Source organism: Varanus komodoensis, unplaced genomic scaffold (assembly GCF_004798865.1).
Source record: "Varanus komodoensis strain SLA01 unplaced genomic scaffold, ASM479886v1 scaffold16, whole genome shotgun sequence".
NCBI classification, from domain to species: domain Eukaryota; kingdom Metazoa; phylum Chordata; class Lepidosauria; order Squamata; family Varanidae; genus Varanus; species Varanus komodoensis.
In genome coordinates, this window is record NW_025335468.1 from 12,329,834 (window position 1) to 12,357,637 (window position 27,804).

Consider the following 27,804-nt stretch of genomic DNA (forward strand, 5'->3'; position numbering starts at 1 on the left):
GTACTATCTTTTACAAAGACTTCTGGAAATATTTGAGGGTAGGATACTTCCCTCACATGGGATCCTTGTCAGGTCTGATGTGCCTTACTGTGTAATAAATAGTGTAAGGGGAAAAATCAGTAATGGCTTGCAAATGATCTTTTGGCCATTATTTTGTCATTGTTGAACTTCCCATCAATAAATCTTTTGGATTTTCCAGAATGTAGCTTTAACTTACAGTATAGTTGCTCTGTTGACTATTGCATCAAGTCATACAACAATGATGATTTGGATGCCAAATGGTATGTCCATTGAAGTTCTTATACCTCTCTCCTTGAACTTTACAAAGGTCTAGATATCATCTTCCATTTATCACATTGTCTTCCTACTGCTTTTTCTGTTTTGTTTTCCTTACCATGTAAAATCTGTAAAGGAGAGAAAGATGGAATAGCTGCATAATGTCTTTGATTGGTAGAACGATGGGTAGTGTCCAACACTAGTATTCTGCTAATGATGCTGTACAAATGGAAACCAACATCTGCACAAGACTTCCTTCTGCTGTCCCATCATCCATTGCTTCTATCCTCCTCTCTCTCTTTCCTCCCTGCTGGACATTGCCCTGCTCTGATGGACCTTTCTTCAGAGTGAAGTGTGGAGGTGAAATTGGAGACTTCATGTACCGTGGCAACGTGGATGATTTCCAAAGTCTTTAGCAAGAATATCTTGCCCTGTGGGCTCTCTGGAGAGCTATAAAAGCTGAGTTTGCTCCTTAAACTCTGAAAGCTCTCCAGAGTGGCTGCCTGTGTTATGCCTTCCTGTTTGCATTGCACCAGCATTAGTTTCTGCTACTGCTGATCATTAGTGCTAACAGGATGCCAGCATTTGATACTAGCCTTGGAGCCCTTCCATTAACAGAAAAGCAGTAAAGTCCAGTGCTTCATTGTGGACATCTCTTGTAAATGGATAAATGACTCAACTACAGGGATTTGACTGGTAAAATAATTGACAATGAACATTTTATGTTGTTCTTTCTTATGATAAATTATTTAAAGTAAACACAAGCAAAAAGACAAATGCAACAGAGAACCTAGAGTAAAAAATTGACAGCACTGAGAAAACTAGTTCTTTCCTTTAAAATACAGATCATATTGGTATTGCTAAAGACATAGGAAAAACCAAGTCAGAGATGAAAACCACAGTAGAAAGCAATTTGATTTTCATCTCTTAAGTATCATATCAGGCTCTGTGAGAAAATGTTTCAGTTGTACTCTGTTGTGTTTAAAATAGTAGCATGCAGAGATTGTTAATTTGAATTAATGGAAAATTGAATCAACCGGCATTAGATACATTGAAAAATCCTGCCTTTAGAAGTATCACTGAAGACTGCTCTTAAAATTAAATTATCTGGGCTTTTGTGGGATATCTTGCTTTTGATGTAATGCATGGTTGTTTATGTGCAATATGCATTTCTGAATGTGTGTTAAAGCAGAAGTTAACTATGGAAGTTTTGAGCACTATAGGATTCCAGAAATGCATATTTTCTTTGGGTTGGTCAGCATAGCTTTGTTTGCCATGGCTTTTATAAAAATCCTAATATTTGGCTTTGTTTCCTATGTAAAGTTTTCTAATTCTCTCATAGAAGACACTGCTTTAGATTTGGGGAATGTTTAGGATGGCCCAAAGATTATTGTGGATGCAATGCATGAGTGTATGAGGCCACTTTCCCTGAGGTTTGGGTACATTATTTGGAGTCACTCAAAGCTTAGTTTGTGGTGCACATGGAGTTCCATAATCATGTATGCACATTTTTACTATTACTGGCATGGTAGCCAGAAGTTTCACAGAGTCTGGTGTCCAAAAAAGGCATTGGGCTGGAAATGATGCTGTGACAACTTAGTACACTAGTGAAGAAGTGGTTGACCACACATACATCCATAACTTCTGTTTTTCCCACTTTCCGGCTCCACTAGTGCTGCCTTGTTGCATGGCAGAATCAGTCCTGATTAAGATTTATATAAGCTGTGATTACAGACAAAGGCACATGTTAGCTGAAGGTATAGACCGGGGTCCTCAAACTTTTCCAACAGGGGGCCAGTTGAAAGGTGCCCACGGTGGGCATGGGCCCCCAAGGCTGTGCTGGCGGAGGGGGCACAGGCCGGGGTGCATGTGTGTGTACACAGTAAGGCGGGGGCATGCAAGGTGAGGCAGGGGCACGTGGGGCAAGGCAGCCACTTGCTTAAGCGGAGATCGTTTTCTCCAAGCGAGTCCAAAACAATCTTTGCGAGCAAGCTGCTGCCAGGCGGCACATAGCGAGGCGCTGGCTTGCTTGCGAAGAGATTGTTTTCTCTGAGTGAATCCAAACCAATCTCCACACGAGCAAGCTGTGTGCCCACATGCGCGCATGATGAGTGCAAAACCTCTGGGGCGGGCCGGTTAAATGGACATGGCAGGCCAGATCTGGCCCACAGGCCATAGTTTGAGGACACAAGGTTTGAGGACACCTTGCAAAAAATCACGCTTATCATAAAATTGATACTCACCTTGTGAACTGCTTCCGGTCTTCAATTCTTGTTGGATGCTTGACTGTGGCATACAAGCCTTTCAGTGCTCTTTAGAAAGAAAGCATTATTGTGATTCTGAGAAACTTCTCCTATAGTAATAAGAACACTTGCATACAAGTCACTCTTTACAATGCCTCTCAATTCAATTCTATGATATAGCAAAGAGGAAGACAGATGTTTATACTTCTGTCTGGCAGAGGTATAATATGGAAGCAGTTGTCCTGTTCAGTTGGAGTGTGCCTGTTCAAATACAATGATTACTCAGGAGCTCTTATATTTCTGGCCTGCTAAATTCTGTACATTGAAAAATAAATATAAACAAATGCCCTATATGGTTATATTATAATGCCAGAGTCAAAATCCTTGACTTCAGAAGGAGTCTAGATATTGGCTACAGTACTATTTAAGAATGGTTAATCCTATTTACTTATGGGCTTCAGCACTGATAACCCAGAAATAAACTATGGCACTTGCCAAGTATACAAAACAATCACCAATGCTTTACAATAAATGCTTTCCAAGTAGAAATGCGTGTATGTTTTAAATGTAACCTATTATTTCACTGATAACAGTTTTAGCTGAATTTTGTTCTTCACTAATTCATTCGTTTTGTGATCTCCTCACTGTTTAAATTTGAAAGAAAGTTGCTCATATTGCCAGAGATGAAAATCAGAGTGGAAAGACTTTATAACTATGCACTAAGTCTCAGTTAGGTATTAAAAGCAAGAGAAATTAGCATGCACATATCTAAGCCTGGATCTTGAGTGAGCTGTGGTATATGCTTCCTATGTTGGGATTTAAAAAAAAAAAAAAAACATAGTAGTGACTTTTTTGGGTGTATCCGTGAACCAACATTAGAAGCCATATATCTTCCTAACTTGTTGCCAGGGATGATCAGATTTTGTTTAAGTGAACCAGTTGGAACTATATTCTTAATTTGTGTACTTAGCCAGAGAGACCCACTATGGTGCACCAGTTAAGAGTCTGGGAATGGATTCAGGCAATCCGAGATCTAATCCTCATGCAGCCATGCAAGCCACTGGGTGACTTTTGGCCAGTCACAGACCCTCAGCTGAACCTCAGCCCAACCTACCTCACAGGTTGTTGTTGTGGGGATAAAAGGAGGACTGAAGACTGCAAGGACAAGGAGAATTATGAGAGCCACCTTGAGTTCCTTGAAAGAATAAAAGATGGGATATAAATAAATATATAAATATTAAGCATACAAGAACAAGTAAATTGTACTTTGACAACATCATGCAATACTTTCATATGCTTAAATACAAACAACTATTTACTATATTTAGACTAAATTTATGCATTTGGATTTTTTTAAAAAACTTGCTTTGTGTTGATTTAAGTTATTACATTGTAATTCTTTTTTAGTCCATGGAGTTTTCATGGCAAGGATACTGGAGTGGGTAGCCTGGCGTGCTGTGGTCCATGGGGTCGCGAAGAGTCGGGAACAACTTCGTGACTGTACAACAATGGTGGCAGTATTGATCCAGTAAGGATGTATGGATCACTGTATTTCTAGTTAATGTCACTTTCTCATGTATTCTCCCATACCTCTATTTCATCCCATTTCTACATTAATCTACATTAAAAAGGAGAAATAATCTCATGAAAATCAAAATTTAAATGTGTAGTTGAGCAGATATTTTAAAATGTATTTTTCTTAAATATGTATTCTTAAACATATTCTGGTATTTTTTGACGTGATAGCTGCATTGAAATATTTGAAAAGTGCCAAAACAGGTAGATGATTCATCTTTGATCCACATATTAGGCCGGAGGGCCATCAGGTTAACTCACACCAGAATTCATCAAGCATCTCTATACTAATGTTCTGAGTGACTAGAAGAAGAATATTAATATTCTGAGTGACTAGAAGAAGACTAATTTTCAAGGTTGTATGCATCATTTTTTAATGGAGGAATGCATTTTTATGATGGCTTTAATGCTACTTGTGCTATTTACCTATTGCCTTTCTTTGCATGTCTTGAGGGCAGTAAGAAAGATACCATCTGTTTCTTGTTCTGAGAAGTATGTCATTTATTAATGGAAGTGAGACTGTGAGAAAAGCTCAAAAATTTCCTTTCCAATTAACCATTTAACATTTTATCTGTGGAGATCTACTGTCTTACTTCTACTGAAAGAGTTATCCTTAATATATGTCTTGTAAAACAAATTACTTACTACTCAAAAAAGTTCCACATTGTACTCTTAGTGACAACTGCATTTCACTAGTGATTATGGTACAGGGTCTGTAAAAGTTTTTAGTCTCTCTAGGGAAGAATAGTCCTGGATGTCTGTAACATATCATGTTGTGTGGTTCAGTAAATGTGAGGCACAGAGCTATTTTTATTACGCACTGAAGGCTGTGTTAGCCCGAGTCACAAATCCCAACATGTAGGCAAACACTATTAGCTTAGCCTGATTTGCTTACTGTGTTTAGAATATGGCTTATAGATATTTAATGTGCAGAATTTTGCTTTATTTCAGAATATCATTAAAACCTTTAAAATATGTTAACATTATATTTTGCAGACTTTGTTGACTTGCCTGCACATGTAGTAGACTAATATCTTAGTATGTTGCAGTAGTTAAGGGTGTGGTTAAGGGTGTAGGACTCAAGTGATCTGGGTTCTAGTGCTCACTTAGCCATGGGGCTAAGTCACAGACTCTCAGCCCAACATAACTGAGTTGTTGCTGTGAGAAGCAGAATAAAATTATGTAAGCTCCCTTGACTTCCTTGGAAATAAAAAAGGTGGGATATAAATATAATAAATACATAAATCTGGAGAAGTATACATACATCTATGCTTCCCAGTAATTCCCCAGATAAAATGAAAACTTGCCATAGGTAATTTAAGAAAAAATATTTGGTCAAAATAAAATTAATTATTTTTAATGTGTGCAGTTGGTAGTAACTTATGGCTTTAGCTGGTTGCACAGTTCATGTCCCACATAGGGTTGTATCAATACAAAACAGTTGTGCGTTATTGATCTCTAGTAGCTCATTGGTGAAGGAAGGAGCAAGGAGATGGTCTTTCCCAATTTCCCCTTTCTCTGCAACCCTCTATGCTTTTATATTGCTCTAAAATGCCATCCCACTGTTTACTGCAGGTTTTCGGGACTCCCAAGGTGCTTCATGGAAAGGAAGAATCAGTAAAGAACATTCCTTTGCCTTCTCTTTCCAGTGTGAGCAAGTCTGGATACAAGTGATAGGTGCCACTATAGAAAATATATTTGAATATAAATAAATACAGTAATGTTGATTGTGGCATTCATGCTGCAGATTAGCTTGCTTCAGCTTAGGAAACTATACACTCGAGCGTCTAAGTATGACTTCTGCTGCTACTATAGTGCAAAAACCTTCTGTTTCTGGTTTGCTAGCATCTAAATTTCTGCATACCACTGGATATTAAAATGAAGACTTTGGATAGCCAGATGGATGTGTTTATTATTGAAAGATATTTACATTTTCTCTTTGTTGCTTTGGAGTAATTATATTTGCACTTTGTTGATCAGCAGTTGCATATTATTACAATGGAAGGTGACAATTTGATTGTCCTCAGTTGCAGAAACAAGTAATTTTATATTCAGCAAGGTGTCGGCTAACACTACCTCACAGTACTGAGAGCTCCTGGCAGTGTGGTTTGGCACCTATATTTAACTGCTTTGATGATTGTGTAACCTCTGCTGAATCAGAAATACTGTGCCCAGTAGAAATGATTTAGACTTGCATGGTTGAGTTTAAATTAAACCCAATAATCTACAACTTGATTTTAGCAACCATTGTTTCTTTTTAGAACTAGGTACTAATTTGGTGGTTTACTATAAAATGATTACAGATGAGCTTGAAATTGATACTTTATACACTTATCTGGAAGATAGCAAATTGCTGAAATAGAATTTAGAAATTGTTATTTAAAATAGTGGATGAGAAAAGTGCTTTGTTAAGAACAATCATGCTCTATGTTATTTTTACCATTTACTAGTTATATTTCCATGTGGTACAATCTTATTTTTCAACTCATCCTTAGAAAGCACATGAAGGCACCTTATGTTTACCAATTTAGAAGAAAGATGCTGTCAGAATCCCGTATCAGACCAAACAACCAACATTTGCCTTCTTTTAAAATGAATTTTATTCAGTAAATCATCTATGGCCTAAGAATACAATTGTTCAAGGATGTTGAGGCTCTTGAATATGCCAACCAGTTCTGTAAAGCCTCGACCAAGACAGTTAGTGATTTATGTAATACAGAACTGTGCCTTTCCCCCTTATTGTTAATGGTCTTTATTTCTTTATATGATATGTTCTGTTAATTGCTGCCAAAGCAGCAAATAAAAGCCTGGCAAAATTTGTTGATCAACCTGTTGCTACTGTTGTTACTATTGTTCCCATCTAGGAAAGTTATCGCTAAAGACTGCTTATTTTTTCTTTTTGTGACAGTAAGAAATCAGATATGCAGAAACACATGGCAGAGTCATACGACTTTGAAGGCAGGCATCACAAGAGAGGCTAATACTAACCATTTAAACAGAGATAGTTACGTGATGTAACATTATCAGGAGAAACAATTCATGAGTCAAAGCATTCCAAGGCATATGAGTTCCAGTCCAAAGAACAGGCTTAAACTATATAAATAAAGTGCCAGCAATATTATCAGCTAAATATAAACAGTAGAAAATACAAATGTTCTGAGTTTCTAAGTTGTAGACTCATCATTTCCTAGTCTTTAGCATGCTGTTCATTGACTTCTGACCTGCCGTTTGCACCTTTTCACTCAATTGTGCTTGCAAATTACTTTAATCTCTTTCCACTAGTTGTATAATCTTCGTATCTTATGCAGGGCTGGGCAGGCCATGCAGGGTGGGGTGACTTGCTTTAGTGGAACAAATGGATGCAGAAGAGATGAATAGATAAGATAAAGTCTGAAAAGGGTTCACCTTGGGGTATTTTATGTATGCCACTTGTACAGGAACATGTCTTGGGCAAGCACTAATGCTCTTCTTGAATGCTACCAATAGCAATGACAGAGGACAACTTCAGCTTCTAAAACCAGTGAAGCAGCATATCTATAAAATGATCTCTGTTGAATGTAGATAATCAGGGTACAATAAGAGATTCTTCATTGTAGTCTCTGTACACACATGGGCTCTGCGGCTGCATGGAGCCTGTTGTCGGGATGATTTTATAGCTAATAGCATTTTGGAGGGAACCCACCCCCAGCCTGACATCTGTTATACTTGGTAGGGATTCCTGCTCATTCCCTCGGTTCTTCTTTGACCACCTTTAGTACCTCAAGAAGTCTGTGAGCTACCAAGATTTCTATTTTTTATTATATACTTTGTTTCTCCTTAGTGGTTCTTTCTATACAGCTGGATCTACTTTTTCCTGATTTTGTGATTTTCTTCTTTCAACTTTTCCCCTAAGTTCCCTAATATATATGCATGTGTGGTGTGTATGGGTACTCTATTTGTTGCCCCTCAGCTTTTCTAAATATTTTCCCTTCCTTGTCTCTAACTTTCCAATGGCAAGGAAGGCCCCCTTCTGCAGATGTGTGCAATATGGCACCAGACTACCACCTACAAACAGGCATTCTTTGTGATGATTGAGTTAGGGACAGCTAGTCAACCAATGTCCTAACCCTTAGTACGATTTTTATAAAGCAGATGAGAAAACACCAACCCAACAACACAGCAACTCATATTTTTTAAATTTTTAAATTTAAATTTTAAATTTACATTTTTATCATCTGATGTATTGACTGAACCCAGTCATGGTATTTCGCCATGGTAAGTTGGTTTTTAGAACCATGATGAGAAACAGTGGTTTGTTTTATGGTTTCTCTGTATGACCATTTTTTGTCATGTCTCAACCTAGGATCACAGTTTACATGGTCCTGGTATGGGACTACCACATAATGGTCTAGAAATAATAACAACTGCAGGAGCCACTCTAGCTTGTGTGTGTGGACCAAACTAGTAGAAAGAAGCAGGTGACATAGGTACCTTGGCATTGTACTTCAGGCACAGTGGCTGGTGGGATACATGAGCAGGGAAGATGGAAACCACAATAAAGTAGTAGTCTCCCTGGATGAATGTAGTAAAAAATGTGAACGATAATAAACATGCAGGGTTGCTTGTCATGTTCTTGTAGCCTCTTCCTCTTACCCTTTTATATTCCTGAGTGTATAGTTTGCAGCATCTCAGCGTTTCAGCCTCCGACTCTTGTTAGACATATTCATTTGTTTTAAGGCCTGGCAGACTATTTTAGCTCAATGGCAGAGCACATGTTTTGCAAGCAGGAGGTCCCAAATTTAATTCCCAGCATTTCAAGACAGGACTGGAGAAGTCTAAAATACCTGCCTAAAACCCTGGGAAACCACCATCAAAAGTCAGTGTGGACCAATTTGAGCCCAACAGACCAATGGTCTGTCTTTGCATATGTCCATATTCTATATTCTTGAGCCTTTGCAACCATTTGTAATATTTCCCCTCAGAACCTTGAATGATTGTGAAGATTCAGTGACATCATAGCAACTCAAGAGTGATTGCAGAGTCTTTTATTAATTAGGCAATACAAACCTAGAAGACAAACGAACTTATATCTTAATTGTGTATTTCCTGTATGGTCAACTTCTCTTTAATGTCAGGCTGAACTGATAGCTGCAACCTTATAATAAACTTACTGCAATAATAATAAATAAAACTTACAAATGAATGATTACACATGTTTTGGACTGGTTTAAGAAGATGCAGTTCAGTAATACCCTAATATTCTGTGATTCTTGCTAACTTCTAATAAGAAATAGTGGCCTTGTCACGATTCAATCATTTTCTAACTCGAGGTGTGTGTGTGTGTGTGTGTGTGTGTATGGGGATTTTGACTCTGACTTGTTTTCTGGCTTGTTTTTTATCTGGCTTGTTTTTTATCTGTTCTGCCTGTTTCCAGTGTATTTTGTTGACATTGTGGTTTTATCGTTATATTCTGACATTGATTATTGTAAGCTACCCTGAATGATGTGTATATATTAGAAGGGTGGAGTAGAAAATCCTGTATAAATAAATAAAATGTATAATTAGCATCTTTGCTTTAGTTAGGAAGCTGGATGGTAGAGTGTATACAGTACTGATTGCTCTTATTTTGTGTCCAGAGAGATTAAAATGACACCTCAGATTAAGAGCTGTTAATAATTGTTATCCTGATGCTTATTTTTTCATAATTTACTGAATATATGAATGTATTTTAGTATGAGATCTTCACTGAAACACTGCTAAAACAGAGGAGCCCATGGTGAGCAACAAGCAAAATGACAGAGTTCCTTATTGTACAAACTGCTGAACCACATATTGTTACGTAGTTTTTTCTTCAGAAATTATGTGTCAGGAAGCAAATCTCACTGGTGATTACTCCTGTACAGTCTCGTTCCTGTCATGTATGCCCCTTGTAATTGGATACTGTGCATTATAATTTTAGGAAGTAACTGAGTAACTGTCTGTCCTTAAATGCCAAATGGATTACTGAATTACTTCAATAATTAATTATGTTTTTGAATTATGGCTACATAACATGCTTGGCAAGGGAAGAATTCCAAATAATCTTGCACCAAGATTAAGATTTCCATTTTCCTCTTTCTAATTAAGTCATGTTTCCTGGAAATGGGTATTCTTCTGGCACAGGTGTAGTAAATCGTTTCTATGATTGATTTGTGGAGCTGTGACCAGAACAAAATAAATGAGGGCTGATTTATTGAAATAAATGAAGCTACACCGTTGTTAATAACTTTGGCCTTCATCTAAACATGAAGCAGAAGTAGGAGAGTCCTAAGGTAGAACAAACTGTATCATTCAGTCTGCAGGTGCACAAAACAGTTTTGAATTATTACCTACATAAGCTTCTGTGGCAAATAGAGAGCTGGGAAGAAAATGAGAAGAAAACTGAGCTAGTTTTCCTCTTGCTGCAATTATTTGTGTGGAGGGAGTGTCAGGGGAAAACATTAAAATCGGATCTTTCAGCTGCATTCTGGATGATACAATTCATTTTAGCATCTGAGAACTGTTACCACTTCATTATGGTACCATCTGATGTTTGAGACTGAATTCCTTAGAGCAGTCTTTTTCGATCTGAGGCTTTGGACTTCAATACTCAACAGCTCCAGGAAGCACAGATAGTGCTAGAAGTTGTAGTCTAAAACATCTGGAAGGCACCACCTTGGGAGGGCTGGCTTTGAGGAATGGGATATAGATAGTATTTGCAAGACTGAGGCCTTCAAGGTTGGGTTAGGCCCAACAACAGTCAAGGACTAGGATTCTTAACAGGCTCCAAATCAATAAACTGTATAAACAACTCACCACAGATCACGAGATTGAATGTAGGTGTTTCATAAAGCAAACATGATCAACTGTGAAGGTGGGCAGTACTCAAGAAATGCATTTCCAAGACTCAAAGTGTATGATCTGGGGGTGCAAAGTTGAGGAGGGAGGTTCTGAAAAATGAATAAAGGTCATGAGCAAACAAGGCTGGAAAAGGATAAATATAACAAGAAACAAACCAGAGCTTTTTTGCGGGGGAGGGGAAGAAACATGAGGTTTGCTGCAGATTATCTGTGATAATCTGAAGGGGGAAAATAAGGCTATCATTGCTGTGTTGCATCAGACTTCCTGGAAATTCTAGAAGTGGGCTGGATTACTGTACCTGGACACCCTTTTATTGGATATGGATGCTAAATTGCATCCCACCAGATCCAGTTTCAACACCCATGCTCTGTTGCATTCTCATTGTTAGACTTCAGTACGACCTTTTCAAAGGAAGAAAAGGAAATAAATGTTATTATCGGAAAGCTACACACTTAATACTGTTGCTGTGATGTTAAGCTACCAGTAGTTCTGAGCAGCATGTGGAAAATTTCTCCTCAGTCTGAGAGTACTAATGTTTAAGAGAATACTTTGGAAAATGCTTAAACGCTTAAGTCTCAGTTGAAAAGCTAGTATCAGCGCACACTCCTCACAAAAGGAACAATAAGGAAGCATTGCTTTTGGGAAGTCAGTGATCTTTTACTTGGATCAGTAATTTTCAACCTAGGATGAGCAAATGATTCTATATTAAACAAGCTCGTATTACTGAATGTTGCACATGTGTAGAGTCTACATTTTATTAGATTGAAGAACTGACCAGATTATCTGTGGAATACTGTATTATTACAGCATGGTCTGGTGATAAATAGCTTATTATAGTACTTGTTCCTGTACCCCTTCTGTGCTTCCTTCTAGCTTAACTGAATGGGTTGACAAAACATGTATCTCTCTGAGGATCAGTTAATGCAGAGACTGTATTTTTTATTCTTGTACTATACAGTATTATGAACAGATTTTTTTAACAAGAGCATCAAAGATGCCTCTACTTTTATGACTGTACCACTGTAGATGCTTGTTCTAGGGTTGTGGAATTGGATCCATTTGATTGCATTTAAATTTTTCATGTTTCAGCAGTTTGGCTGGGAGTACAGCGAAGAAAAAATCCCACAAGTGAGAAGAGTTTAGAATAATAGAACTTGATTTTGTGTATTATAGCAGCACCATTTGCGCCGCTTTAGTTAGGGTTGTGTCAGCACTTCCATTATAAATCCCTGTTTTCAGGGGTTATAAGTGGCGAAAAATTCTTTTCTAAAAAAGATGTTTTTTTGGGGAAAAAAACTTCTTGCAAAGAACTGATTTGACTATCATTATAAATTGGTTACACATGAAAATAATATGTAAAGTAAGAAGTGGCACTCCAATTGTGGAATGAGCTTCCCAGAGAGGCTCGCCTGGCACCTACGTTGTACTTTTTTCAACACCAGGTGAAGACCTTCTTATTTTCCCAAGCATTTCAGGACTTCTGCTTTAAATCTGTTACTGTATTTAGATATTTGCATGGCTGTTAGCTTTTATCTGGGTTTTTAGTTTATCCTGTAGTTTAAACGTTGATATTGCATATTATGGTTGAATTGTAAAGTGTCTAGAAAGCTGCACTTATTGGGTGGGATAGGTATGTAATAAAGAAATAAATGAAAATAGAAGTGGAGTGATTTCTGAAAATGCAGAGTACCCTGGGACTGTGTAATCATGTTTTCCAAACCAAGTGTGCCAAGGTATTTTGGACTACAACTTCCATTGGTCTTGCTTCCTGAGACTGATAGGAAATGAAATCCAAGAACTAGAAGGTCACCAGCTTGTGCAAGGCTGGTGTAGAAGGCTGTAAACTGTTTTTAAAAGCTTTAGTAAGTTCTTCAAGTTCACAGTTACTTTCTAATATTTATACTCACTGGGAGAGAACTTCCAATTCTCAAAGATTCTTTCTTTTTGTGTTATAAATCTAGTAAGATTGAAATTTGACGTGGGAGAGCACCACAAAAGGAAAGGGGCTTGTTAACCTTTCTATTTGTGAAATATTCCTGCTGAAAATCACTTTCCACAAGTTGCTTTTACCCCTGCTGGAGAAGAGATATGAGTGTCTGTATGTTTTCACTTGTGGAGGTAAAGTAATTAGGAAATGATTTTCAGCAGCAATATGACAAGGAGAAAGTTAAGCAAGTTTTCTCCCTTCACACCAGGGCCTCTTATCAAACAACAGGCTGCAAATCTTGATAAACTTGCCTGGCTTAAGTTCCATTGAACATAATTCCAGGTGGACATGTTTAGGGTTGCAATTTCAGTGTGTGTATTTTGTAAAACAGACATAGTGTGAAACAGCTGGTTAGAATAGCAGATGCTGTACAGGATGCTATTTTCCAGTCCCTAATTTCTATCTCTATATTTCTTTTAAAAAAGGAGAAGACAGGCCATGGTACAGGTGCCATTTTGACTTTTTGTTTTAGGAGCATGTATGTCAATGGTCATCAGTGAGCACACAAAATTATAAATGAGTTAATTCTTCAAGTCAGCAGGACTGCAGTTTTTAGATTTTAGCAATGGTGGCAACAAGTAGGGGAAAATGTTCAGTATGTCCAGAGGGTCAGTCTTAACAAGCAGGTATATCTTAAGAGTGTTTATTGTGATGTTTTTATTTTGTTATTTACAGTAACTAGCAATACCTCCAATAGAGGACAGTCACAATAAGTCTTTTGCCTTTAGTACAGAGGTCATCCAGCTACGAGTATTAATTTAAGTAGATACTCATTGTTTAGGATTGCACAGAGAAGAGAGAATAGAAATGTGGATTTCCATTTGCTCTTTCAGGAATTTGAAGGGTGCAATCTGCATGTGTGTGCATAAGGAGTGAGGATACAGAAGTATATCTAATACAAATATACTTGCTTTATAACAAATTCTTCTATAATATATTTTTCTACTCATTAATTTTTGTTAAGTGTTTCCTAAACTGTTGCCATATAGTATAAAGCATATTTATCTATAAACATTTAATGCTTGTTTACCTAAGCATCCTGATCAACATTGAAGTTTGAATATGTAAACAAATATGAAATAGCATATATTTCAAAAGAAAGAAAAGGTGTTTCCAGTGCAGTGCACTCTTAACTGAGTAGCTTTTCAGAATGGTCACTTGAGGAATTACCCGAAGCCTGTTTATGAAATTGAGGTGAAGTCTTTCCAGACTAATTATATTCAGCATGTAATTTCTAAACTTCACTCTGAATTTTGATTTTCAATTAACATTCCCAATTTGAAGATAATTTTCTATTTAATGTAATTGCAGGAAATAATTTATTGGCTGATTAAGACCAAGGGCCCAGCTTTCCTTAAGAAAACACTCCCTAACAAACCAGCCTTTAAAAGCCATCTCATAGCTTTGGACAGATTTAACCTATTTTCACAGCTGCACAGTTGCATTTAATTAGGATTGTGCACTGTTATTCATCGGTGCAGTTTGTAGTTGGAATTATTCTTAAGAGACGTTTTCATTTCTGGGTTTGTGTCATGATTAATTTAAACTGAAAAAAGCGGTCAAAGCTTATTCCTTCTGGAAGAAGTCAGCCCTGTTTGTAATTGGAAGATGTCTTCTAATGCTCAAGTGAATAGAATTCTCTTCCAAAGAACTGTTTTAAATGCACCGTTGCCTTAAAACCACTGGAGATGTATTCACAATGTGCTGTAATCTGAAGAGTGTATATATATAGCTTTCATATTTAAAATAAGGTGTTAAGTCTTGCACCCTGCTTCCAAATATTTGTATGACCTATCCCTTCTGCAGTGCCTTCTTGCTGCAGTGCTAACATAAGGTTAGACTATGCTGAAGTATTCCAGCATTTGGAAGATAGGACTTAACTATTAGGAATCATTCATTTTGGAAAGCACAAGATATGCAGGAATTGAATGCATTAGCTTTTTATAAAATAAGTAACTTGGATCACATTTGCATCAAATGTGTACAGATCACATTTACATCAAACTAATACTAGTCACTGATAATTCAATGGTTTGCTCTTGTTCCAGAGAGCCTATATTATTTGTGCATATGTGTGTGTGTGTATGGCTGAAAAGGTATCACCAGCTGTATATGTTTCAAACTACTCAAAGAAGCTTGTAATAGTTATATTTTAAAATGTGTATAATTAGATTATCCGATCCTATTTTTTCTATTATAGGACACTAAATGAGAATATTCTAATTAATTGTGAGAAATTTAGCATTAGCTGTTAAATCCTATGTGAAACTTGGCCTGCTATATTCAAACCTACTGTTTAAATTGGAATTAACTTAATTATTTTTTCTTTACACTTGATATTTCCTTCACTGTAATATTCATGAAAGCATGTGTCAGATCTGTAAATTTAACTGTTAGTCTCAGATTTCCAGGCTCTTTAATCAGTAATTATTTGTCTATAGAAACAGTACTACTGAGTTAATCATTTGCTAATTTGGAAAATGCTCATGTGGTTTCCTCTGTTAACTGATTTGTGCATTTTTAAGGAAATTGTATGAAATCAATTATTATTAAAGAGTAATTAAGATGGAGACCTAATTCCTGAATTATTGATGTAGCTTGGCAATAAAGATACTATAAATTTTCTAAAATTTCAAGGTATTTTATTCAACAGTTCCTTGAAAGGCTTTATGTGATTGTTTTGTTTTGTTTTCTACTGTATCTAAATAATTTATTCTTAATGAACATTACCATGATTTTGCTTCTATGCAGTAAAATAAAAAAGGAAAAATAAAGATTCTATGTATGACAGAAAGACAAGAAGACTTATCTTCAAGACAAGAAGACATGAATGCTTATCTTCCTTTGCCATGTCTGGATGCTTGATTGTATAGAAAATTATTTGCACCTTGTATTAAATGCATGATATGAAAGTGAAAACTATTTCAGACACTTACTTTAAACTGCAAAGGACTACTGTAGTTACATGTCATTCATTCACTGAGCCAGTTAGCATTATATTATTCTGCTTGTTATTTCACAACTTCTTTCAACAGGTCTATTAGCTACAGATAAAACACTTTAATTGTAGCAATCTTATACAGTCTACTAAAAAGTAATCCCCATAGAGTTCAATGAGGCTTTTTCCAAGTAAGTGAATATAGGTTTGTAGCATAAGCAATAATAGCTTTTAAAACAAATAAATCATAAGTCTTGTAGTGTATAAATTTTATTTTGCAAGGGAAAACATCATATAATTACCAAGTGAACACAGAATATTTATTTTGCAAATACTCAGATGATTCTTGTGTGCCCACTAAAATCAAGAAAACACAGAGGAACAAAGTTTGGAGTAGAAGGATATGAGAAATATACTTTTTGTTATTAAAATATAATTATACTGGACACACACAACTTACAGTCTTCTGGATTTGTGTCACACAGGGCTTACTTGCTTTGATCTGATGCCTGAATTTAATCCAAATCTGACAAATTCTTGTTTTTATAATTAGCTTCTAAACTAAGGGTGCTATGCTATGTAAAGTTAAACAGGAAAAAGACCTGCAACTCCCAGCATGAGCCAGAGTACTCTGGTTCAACTGTATGCAGCAAATATGAGGGTCACTGTAATGGCAAGCAGTTTCTGTATCGAGGCTTAGAAATATAATAAGACATTTTTGTTTTCAATACAGAGACAAGCAGAGATATTTAATGCATATCTTTATCATTGATTCTTCCCATTTCAACTGTATTTCAGAATCCTTGCACTTTGGATTACACTATAAAATGGAAACATATTTCATCCACTTACAGCCAGTCTGATAAGAGTTTATGCATAAGAAAGAGCCATTAAATTCAGAACACCAGAAAGAATGTTTATTGTATGAATTCAGTAATCAAACTGTTTTTCTTTGATAGTGCTCCCCATTTCCCATCCACTGCCCCCTCTTTAAAAAACCGCTTCATTAAGTTCAAGCTATAATGGTAAATTAGCTGTGGGGAAGCTATATTTACATATATCTGTAGAATCAGACTTTAAAGATGTACCTGACAGCAAGGTTATCTTTTTTCTTACTGACTTAAAAGTACATGCTGGATACCCTAAGTCAGTTGTTGGCAATCACTTTGTAAGATGACTGGATCTCTTTTTGGCTATATAAATTACCGTTATGGCCCATCTACTCCAGAGGGGAATGCAGGGGGTGAAGAGTTGTAAAACTTACACCCAAGCTCAGATGCTGATCCTGGCTGGGTCCACTCCATTTAGTTTTGCATGAAAAGAGAGAGAGAGAGAGAGAGAGCGCTTCTAGTTATGTCTTTAGCAAGACTAAGTCCCACTGAAGACAGTAGTCTTACTTTTGAGTGAATGTATGCAAGAATGGTTCTATAACTCATCAAATGTACTTCAAGCAAAAATATGCTCCCTATGTGCATGCTTTTTGGATTTTTTTCTTTGCTGTACTGATGCTATAATTGTTTAATAAAAAGCATCTGTCCCCCTCCCCCTTTTTTTTTTTTAATTTGTAGAAGAATGTCTTCCAAGCAGGCCACCTCTCCATTTGCAGCTGATGGAGAGGAAGCAACGACCCAGGACTTAGCATCCCAGGAGCAGGAAGGCGGCAACAATGAAGAGCTTGTGGCTTCCCATCTGCCTCTGCACACCATATTGCACAACAAACCTCATTCTGAGGAGCTACCAACTCTAGTTACTACAGGCCAACAAGACGCTGACTGGAATAGTGTTATCTCAACTCAGCATCGAATGGTATGTGTTAAAACAGTGACAGCTCTTCAGAGTGCGGTTCAGTGCAGCTCTTCATAATAATGCTTTTTAATTATAAGAAGTCACAATAAGTTGGCCTGGACATAAGCTTAAACACATAGGGTGGTTACAGCTTCCAGTGTCTCCGGGTTTTATAAAAACACCTCCCTTTCTTTGTTTGGAACAAAATGGCAGCTATGACAAGACCAGAAGGTCAAATTTAGCTTGTTTGCTTTGAACTTTTCAGCACTCTATAGCTGCACATCTTTTTAAAAAAATAGCTTGGTACTTGAGGAGAGAGCAGGGGGCAAAAAGAATCTGGAGCTCCTGGAGTTGTCCACTCATGTGTTAAACTAGAATTAAACAAAGTCTCCTTCAGTCTTGCCCATACCCCATCTTCCTCTGGAAAAAGTGTAGCTGTTCGTTTGTTTCTATAATCAACTATACTCTGCCCATTAGTGTACCACAGCTACACCACACAGTTCAAATAATACGGCATTTAAAATAAATATATAAAAAGTTTAAAAAGTCAAGTTTATCAAACAATTATAAACCAGCGTCCAGTCAGTAAAACAAAAAACTATGTTAAAATAATCCAACAGCAACAAAAAAAGCAAAGCATTATTGTAATTTGCAGAACTGAAACTCAGGAAAAGACAAGTTGAGTTTTGCAACCCCCTAAAATATTTAGAGTTGATATCATGAATACGTTAGTGAACAAAGAGTACAAGGAAGACATTGTATGTTCCCATTTCCAGTTAGTTTCATCACAGTTTAGCTTGACATTTATGTTTTATGGTTTCAGGACCCTAACCCTGAAATGCCTGATTCTGCCTAATCTTGGATTCTAAGCAGGGTTGGGCTGGGTTGAAATCTGGATGGGTCACTTGAGTCCTCTGTTTAGCAGGTGGTTGGACCTGATGGCCTGCTAAGCTCCTTCCAACTGTATGGCTCTATGATTCAATGAATCTGACTTGTTTTAATTATCCATTGTTAAAATTAACTACAATTTAGACTTCAGGAAACATGTTAAAGTGTGCTCGATCTGAAGTTTGATTGAGCTTTGCCAGGGAAGGAGGAAGAGTATGTGGACCCAGGGAAGCTACGGACTTTCTCAAAATGAAAAAACATGGTTTAATGTTATGTTTGAAAGCAGCTAGTGAGTAAGAGATCCTTGTCAGCAAGTTCAACAATTTCTCTTCCTGCTGATAAGTATACAGATCTCTCAGAGTTAGGTCATATGATTTATTCACCTTCAGAAAGGAAGTACCAAAGTACTGCTATAAAAGTTTTTTTTTTTCCATTTCTCAGTTTAAACCGTAGTATTGTTTGCTTAATTAATATCATATTATGCTTCCAGTCATGATGTCTCTGTAACTAATTCATCAAGCCGATGTGGCTGCATACACACACGTACACAAATTTTGTTCCTGCTCACAAAATATTTCAATAAGCCCTGCTCACACCCACAAGTGCAAGCGTGTGTGGATTTTCAGAAAACATGTTGGTTTGTTTCTGAATCTCTAAGTCAACTAGAAAAATCTGCATTTCACACTTTATGGGAAAGAGCACACATCTTGGGTATGCATATAAAAATGCACATTTCCCCCAATTGCAACATGAATGTAGAAAACTGAGCGTAAAGAAGCAATTCAGGAAAGTTTGACAAGTTTGAACATTGTATGTTTACCCATTCTTAGCTGCATTCTTCAGGGAACTAAACAGTCATATATGGTTCTATGGTTTTCCTTTTTTTATAATACATTTTCAAGTGCAGTAAAGCTCAATCCATTTTGTATAGCAGGAAATCTTATTGTTTTGACCCCTCAAGCATGTGGTATAAGGATTTACTCAGTGACAGTCTCTGAATGGTAGAGGAGCTCCCTTTGTACATGCTATCATGCAGTTTATACATAATATGGACATTCTTCATTTTAGTTTTTTAGTGTTCAGCTGTAGAGCCTTCACTTAGTTATACTAATATTGAAAAAATGTACTCCCCATCCCCTGCAAATACTATCATATTGTCCAAGTAGTTTTGCACATTGATCTTAAAGGTCCAGAAGATCTAACAGAGACACAAAATATAATACGTATGTTGAACACTGGCAAGTGTCATCTACATACAGACAGTATAATGATAGATTAAGATTACTGCCGTATAGGGCAGTCTTCACTCTAGCACCATCCAGGAATTTTGGATTATAGATTCCGACATTCTGACTATTGGCCATGCTGGCTTTAGCTATTGAATGTTAAGCTCCAAAACATCTGGATGGGCACGATTTTGGGGAAGACTAATCTAACGGCTTCTTGCATTTTCATGCGTAGAACTTCTGCATTATGACTCCTTCCTTTGCCATGAAAGTAACAAGATATACCTTAGCCAGTGCAAGTATACAATCTAGCAGCATTGTCTTTTCAGGAAACAGAAGGGGGAATGTGTGAGAACTTTGATGTGGAAAAGGTCATAGAATCATAGAGTGGGAAGCATCCTTAGAGGCCAGCATGTCCAGTCCCCTGTTGATGCAGGAAATCCACTACTTCAATATCCTTGAAAGGTGGTCCTTCAGCCTCTGTTTTAAAGCCTCTAATGTGAGTCCACCACCTTTCAAGACAAACCATTCTTCCCTGTCAAACCATGCCATCAGGAAGTTCTTCCAAAAGCTTAGTCTAAATTCTTTTCCTTGTATGTTGAGCCCATTAAGTGACTAAAATGTAACACTATCTGTAGTCAAAATGTAGGTCTCATGGCAAAACTTCAATTTCTGTGAGAAATTTATGTGTTTCACACTAGAAAAAAGAGAACTATTACACTGGTTAACTATTTTTGAATATAGTATAAGCCAATCCGGTAACATCCCTTTGGAATGTGAAGCACAGAAAAAAATCTAGCTGTACCCAGGGCTGCCAGTGGCTGCTAACATTGTTGGCTATGTGCTGCTTTTGCTTTCAGAGAGGGTATGTCTGCTTTGGTTTACTTGGTTGTTATACAGAATTCAATTCAGAAAAGTTGCTATATTGAATCCAGTTAAGAGAGAAAAAAATGGGCGGGGGCACATTCCAGTGTAGGTGGAGCAAAAATCAAGTCAACATGCCAAAAATATCAGGTTATTTTAGATTACAGTTCTTTGTATCAGAAACTAAACTTTAGCAGAGTACCCATTTAAAGATGTGGGGAATCAGACACACAAAAGCTTGAGAACCACCAAATGATTGGTGGGCAGGGGAGGAGCAGGAGGAACCACCTAGCGCTGTGGCAGAGGTTGTGACCATCTGAGCAATCCCAAAAGATCCCGATTGGGAGTGTAGGAGGGCCAGATTTGCCCTTTCTGTGCCTAAGGTTCAACACCCCTGCTATACAGCAAAGCACTGGTGCATTTTACCTTCGATACTGGCTTAGCATTTCTGGGCAGCTTACTTATCTGCCTCAGAGCCGTTTTATACAGTGCTGCCTTTTCTTGCTGTTGCCTCTGCCTCTCTGTCTGTCAATGAATGCAGTTTCTTAACTCCAAAGTTAGAGAAGGAGCACAGCACCAGCATGGTGTCTCTACATGGATCACACTGTGCTTGCTATGACATGCTTTTCTCCACCTGCCCTCCTGGTTCGAAGTCTGTGTAGGCCTCCTCATGAAAATGCATTGCTCTTTCTCCGCCTGTGCTCACTTCCTCTCATGCTAGGTCTGTGAAGGTATAGTTGTTGAACTTGTTTGGATAGCGAGATATTGAGTAAATGTTCCCCAAGGCTAATGTTCTTGACACATAGTTTGAGGTAGCTTGCAGACTTCATCTAAGAAATTGAAGATGGGCTGATAGTAGGGTAAAAATGTATGCCCCCGTGAGAGTTGAGTGAGAGGATTTGTAATTCTGCTATGTCCCCCAGGGCACTACTTATCTGCTCAAGCTGTATGATGACAAAAAATGTGTTCTAGTATCTATACGTTAGGGCCTCAGTAGTTTAACAGTATAGTCATGTTGTGAAACATGTTACTTATATAGTAATTGAACTGTTTGCTTAAATTTATTTTTGAGGAAAAAATAGCATTTTTTTTTTAAACGAACCAAACTTGTAAGGAAATGGTGGGGAGAGGAAGACAACATATTCTTAACCTACATTTGCAAATCTTCTATTTGATTTATGTCTCTGGGTTTTTGAAAAGAAAAATCAACTTATAGTTGGTGCATTTTCAAAAAACTAAAACAGCCATAAGTTACTCCCATTATCAGATTTCTGAAACAGGTCCATGAACTTTGTTCAATGACTTAGTATTCTGGTTTCACTTTTCTTGTTTCAGAAAAAATATTCCAGTCAGGAAAAAGAAAATATCCCAGCTTTCTTGGATAAAATCATTAGCAGTTAACCACATGTCCCTACGGAGAGATCCAGTAGGCCATACATAATTCTTCAAGTGATTTCACCTAAGTAAGGACTGGCTGTGACTGACAGTATTTGGTTCGAAGTAGAAACTGAAGTTATGAAGCTTTCAAAATGTTCTATATAGAGTCCAAGCAGAAAAAAAAAGAAGAAGAAAGGAAAAAAGCAGTTTGTAGAATAGGGATATACTGTATTTTAAATATTCATATGGAACCTGCTTAGAAGTATTACTACAGTAAACAGGCTAAATATTAATAAAAATTAAATATAAACAAAATATGACAGACTAGGTGTTACTGCTTTCAGGAGTGTAAGGCTGCAATCTTATTACTGAGTTCAGTAGTTTGAAAATGTCAGGCAAGCCTATTTGTCAAAAGAAAAAAAATATCATATGTCTGTTCATTGGTAAAATAGTTTATGTCCTATATCCAATGCAGAGGGAGTGAACCCAGCTTGTGCAAGGCATGGGCTTAATCATAGCTAATCCTGTGTTGGATGCATAAAAGAATGCTTAAAATTTCAGATGAGTTAATAGTTTAAAAAACATAACTGAAGTCACCTTTTGCCTCTACAGAGCAAAAGCCTTACACCTGCAGTTAATATTAGCTGTGTCTGGATTAAACTCAGATCATATTAAAAATCCCAAGAGTATGCAGTCACAGTTACCTGCTGTGAATTGCTAGGAATCTGCCCTGATCTGAGCAATTACTACTCAGGTGAGTGGCTTGATCATAAACAGAAAAGCATTCGAGAAACTTCTCTTCACTGATGTACATTTTACTTTGATTTTTATTTCTGAAAGAGTTTCATGCAGCCAATAAATTGTGCACTATAATTATCACTATAAAACAACTTTAAAGAAATATTTAAAATGTTGCAGATAATAAATCAGCCATTCCCAGCAGGTATGGCAGGGGATGAACAAACTAAGGAAAGGGCTGTGGTTCCATGGGAGAGGACATGCTTTCCATAGAGAAGGTCCCAAGTTCAATGTCTGGCATCTCCAGATATAACTAGAAAAGACTCCTGCCTGAAACCCTAGTGAGGCACTGTCATCCAGTGCCAGCTGTACTGAGCTAGATAGATTATCTGATCCAGTATAATGTCTTTCCCATGTTGCTAAAATGTGATCCTGGCAAGATGGAGACCCTGGTAATTTGGGACACAATCCACTGTGAATGGAGTTGTACAGATCTTTCCTTGTTAAAATTGATGTTGCATGTTCAAACAAGCTTGTTCAGAGATGTTGTGTTGCTGCTAAGAGTTAATCACTCATGCAAACAGTTATATATTGGGGCCAATTCATAACATATGAATGGAAGTCTGTGTGTCCACCATGCACAGCTGTGAGAGATTAAAAAAAGAAAGTGGAATATGGAAATAGGTCTGAACAAATTACTAATTTCCAGCATTCTCTTCATGCAGCACTTCCTGAGTTATAACAAGACAGTAACATATACTATATTGAATGTCATGTTATCATTAAAAATAAAAACAAAAACCCACCACCACCAAACCCTACACATTTACTAGAAATGTTTTCAAACTTTCACTCCCTTTTGATATCAGGAATTGCTTTTCACTGAGTCCTTTGTGTGTTCTGAATGTCTGGAAGCCAAAATATTTTGTTTTAACTCCCACTCTATAGTATTTCCCAGCTGTGTACTTCTATGGTATAATAAAAGGATTTAACAAATGGGAAATAGCAGCTGCATTTGGAAATTCCTTTTGTGCTTGCTCTTCATTTGACAGATTCAGCAATGTGTAACAACTGTCATGTCAGACCTGGAGTGGCTTCCGCTTCAAGTATCTCATCTCCATCCTGTTGTGTTTTACTGTAAAGAAAATCTAAAACAATTGTGAATAGGGAGGGCATTCCCATTGCACAGTTGGATATACTGATGGTACATGTCTATCCTTTGACAGTAGTATCCTTGTGTTCATTGTCTTTTCACTAGAAGTGGGAGTCAAGTGAAGGTTTCCTGCTTTTTAAATCATACGTTCTTAAGGAATGATCACACCTGAGTTCTTAATTGAAACAATGTAGAAGCTTAAGAGAAGCTTAAAGTGAATTGGAATATTTGCAAAAAGGCAATAGTTAAAGGAACAAATAAGAAAGTTTAACAGTTAATACTGTAGCTGGTAGTAAACAATATCATGAATGTTCTTTGTATATTGGATGCTTTGCTCTGCCCATTTAAAGAGCTGAGATTATCAATAGTGATTTTAGAGCCCAATTCCACTTACTGATTTCAGTGGAACTCACTTCCCAGGAATGTGTGTCTCACTGCAACTTTAGTTTCTGTCATGTGCAGTACATTAATTTTGTTTTATGTTTATGTCTCATATATGGCTTCTGCTAGTTGAATTATTCACCTGTCTTAAAGAGGCAATAGCTCTTTTGCCCTAATCCTAATATTAATGGAGTGCTAAAAATGTTGACCAGCATAGGTACTTCTGGCAACCAAGTCCACCTGGGCAACCAGGGAGAACTCGGGAATCCAGGAGTGTCCTCAGACTATGTACCTTGTCCTTTAGAGGGACAAGATTACAATCTTCCAGTTGAAATGTAGATTTACTCACCAACAGTACTTCCGTCTTATCAGGTATTGAGCTTGGCCCTCATCCAATCCGTTACCTAGTCCAGACATCATTTGAGGGTAGAGACCCAGTCACACCTGGCTCAGATGAAAATGAGAGACAGAGCAGAGTATCATGGGGCAGCATAGAAATTTTCTAAATAAATAAATATCAGCATATTGATGACACTTAAATTTCTTGATGACCTCTCCCAGCTATTTCATGTAGTTGTTAAAATGGATAGGGAATAAAATCAAACCCAGTGGAACTCCATAACATAAATGCCATGGTGCAGATAATCTCTGGGCACCACCACTTGGAGACAGTGTGCTAGGCAGGACTGTAGCCAGTGCAATACATTGTTTACAACTCTCAACCCAGCAAGCCACTCCAGAAGGACACCATGGTTGATGGTATCAAAAACCACTGAGTGTTCCAGGAGAATCAACAGGGTCACACTTCCCCTGTCTCTCTCTCAACAAAGATCATCCCACAGGCAGTCTTGGGCACAAAACCAGACCTGACACCTGATTGAAATGGATCAAGATGATTCATTTAATTTAAGAGATTTTGGAGTTGCTTGGTCACCACTGGCTTGATCAATGGAAGGAGACATTAGCTATTGGTCTATATTCATGTCACTTGGATCCAGGTTTGATTTTTTTAGGAGTGGTGTAATCTGCACCACTCCCTCTCTCAGGGAGGCATTTATGGCCTCTAGGACCCAGTTGTTGATCCCTTCCCTAGATCTTACCGTAAGCCAAGATAGGCAAGGCTTGAACAAGCAAGTAGTAGGCTGAACTTGGCCAAGCATCTTGTCCACATTATTAGGCTGTGAAGGTAGAAACTCATCCAGCAGAGATAGACCAGTTGGCACGCTGGACACATACAAAGTCAGTACTGTAGTAACTGTGGCCTCCAAGTCAGAGTGTATATGAGTGATTTTATCCTTGAAATAAAGCAAACAAGCAAACCCATTGTAGCAGGCTGAGGGGGGTTCAGGAGGTTCTTTTTTTGGAGCAAGCACATAAAAGGCCTTGAACCACCTGGGAAAACTCCATTGGTTGCTATTCTGAGAACATAAATAGTATAGAAATGCTTCTTAGCCACTTTAATTGCCATGGACTAGACCCAATAATGAGTTCTAAGCTGTGTTCAGTCAGATTTATACCTAACTTTCTGCAACCTATCTGCTAGTCTTCTCCTGGTTTGCTTCCTCATGCTCAGCTCCACTATATACCAGGGGGCCAGATGTGCTTTGCAGGGAAGTAGAAGGCACTTGGGAGCAATCATGTCAGCCTCCTGGGTCATCTCCATATTCCATAGGGTGGCCTGGGCTTCAACAGGAGCCCCAACCATGCTAGCCAGTTACTCCACAGAGCTCTCAGAAATCTATCTAGATTCATCAGTCTCTGGGGGTGGACCAACGTAACAGGTATAGTGTAGTTGTCAAGGCATTTACAGTAGTATTACTGTTTCAAGGGAAACTGATAATATGTGTATTGTATTTCTGTGTCCCCTGCAATAGTCCCAAAGTTCTGGCTAGTTTAACTATCATAATTTGTCTCACATAATTTTGGTTTTCAGATATTTCCGTGAGTTCCTCTTCTCTTACAGGCAGAACTGCATTTCCTCAGACAATTTCAGGAGAAGGCACATCTGTTGTGTAAATCTTACTACAGATAACTGATGCTGTCTGCTTCAAAGGATCTGCCTAAATAGTGACTGTAAATAGAGCAATGGCCCAATATATACATGTGGGTCCTTGGAAGTAAATTCAGTGGGTCTACTAGCACCTACTACTTAGTAAGTGTGCTTAGAATTGAAGTTTAAAGAGAATAAAATAGATGGAAGAGACAAAATTACTGTGTAGGAATGAATATAGATATACAGTAGTGCCTCATACTTTGAGCTTAATCCATTTTAATGAGCTGTTTGAACTCTGAATCATTTGAAGTCTGGAGCAATTTTCCCCATTAGAAATAATGGAAAGTGAATCAATCCATTCCAAGACCCTAAACAACACCCAATACACTGAAAATGATTGAAAAGACATGCACTAAAAAGGCACTGAGAACAATCGAAAACGTGGGCACACAACAGATGAAATTTCTCAATGACTGCATTTTTTTCACTGTGCGTGCAGTTCGAACTTAGAAGCATTGTTCAAACTTCAGAACGATTTTATTCTCAATTTTAGCATTTGAACTCTGGAATGTTTGAACTTAGGGTCCTTCGAGGTACAAGGCACCACTGTATAAATAGAACAAATGGCATTATTGTTGGAAATGTGTTAGTCATTCTGTCTCTGGTTAGTGGTCCCTGATCTTATCTTTCCTATAGGTCTAAGAGTGCCATCCTATGCATGTTTAGACAGAAAAAGTTCAACAGTTCTCAGTGTCCCTCTAAGCTAGCCATACAAGTTAGGACACTCTGAGAATTATAGGACTTTTTGTCTCAACATGTATAGGATTATATACTAAAGAATATATAGGTATATAGACTGAAAGAAAAAAAGCCACATGACAAAACTTGAGAGATGCTTCATTTGATACTGTTTATGTAATAAAAGTTCTCCATTAGTGTTGCTCCAAGAACAGCTTCTGAAGCATCACAGTGCATTACCAACTGATCAGCTGGATTGTAATATTTCAGTATTCAGGCATTCCAGATGATGGGTTTCTTTATTGTTTTGAATAACTTTATTGGTTCTGTGCCCATCCCTGGGTTTGCTCATTGTTTGTGGTTTAGTGCTTCACAAGGATCAAACAACTGTGCACAGAATTTGGAAAGATAGTTAGCCATATTAAGAGGCACTTGACTCATCTGACATCCTATGGTCTGGCCATCTTCATAGTGGCTCTCACCTTCTCAACACATGTCCAGTATAGGGTACTTCTATTTTTCTCAACTGTATTTTATAAGCATTTGATCTAATGCTCTTCTAAACATTTTTGAGAGGCAGCTGTAGTTAGGCATCGTGGTTCCAGATTTCCTTTTCCTTATCATCTCCTCCTCCTTTTTGATGGATATCCTTAAGCAACAGTATCTGCTAAAGACTTGTGCTAAAAGTTGAAGTGAATATACAATCCTGCCATCACAAACTATGAACATTTGTCTTCTAGACAGGCATAGTACCTCATCAATTTCTGGCTGTGGATAATAGTTT

At 37.5% G+C, this 27,804-nt stretch overlaps 1 protein-coding gene across 1 annotated transcript in view; it reads left to right on the top strand.

The window, feature by feature from the left end:
* Positions 1 to 3,926: 3,926 nt before the first annotated feature.
* SOX6 (SRY-box transcription factor 6) overlaps positions 3,927 to 27,804 on the top strand; it is a 345,673-nt gene continuing 321,795 nt past the window's right edge. The window contains exons 1-2 of the mRNA XM_044426093.1: positions 3,927 to 4,047; positions 17,446 to 17,683. Of these exons, the coding sequence (XP_044282028.1) occupies positions 3,941 to 4,047; positions 17,446 to 17,683 (345 nt within the window). The 5' untranslated portion in view covers positions 3,927 to 3,940. The remainder of the gene's footprint in view (positions 4,048 to 17,445; positions 17,684 to 27,804) is intronic.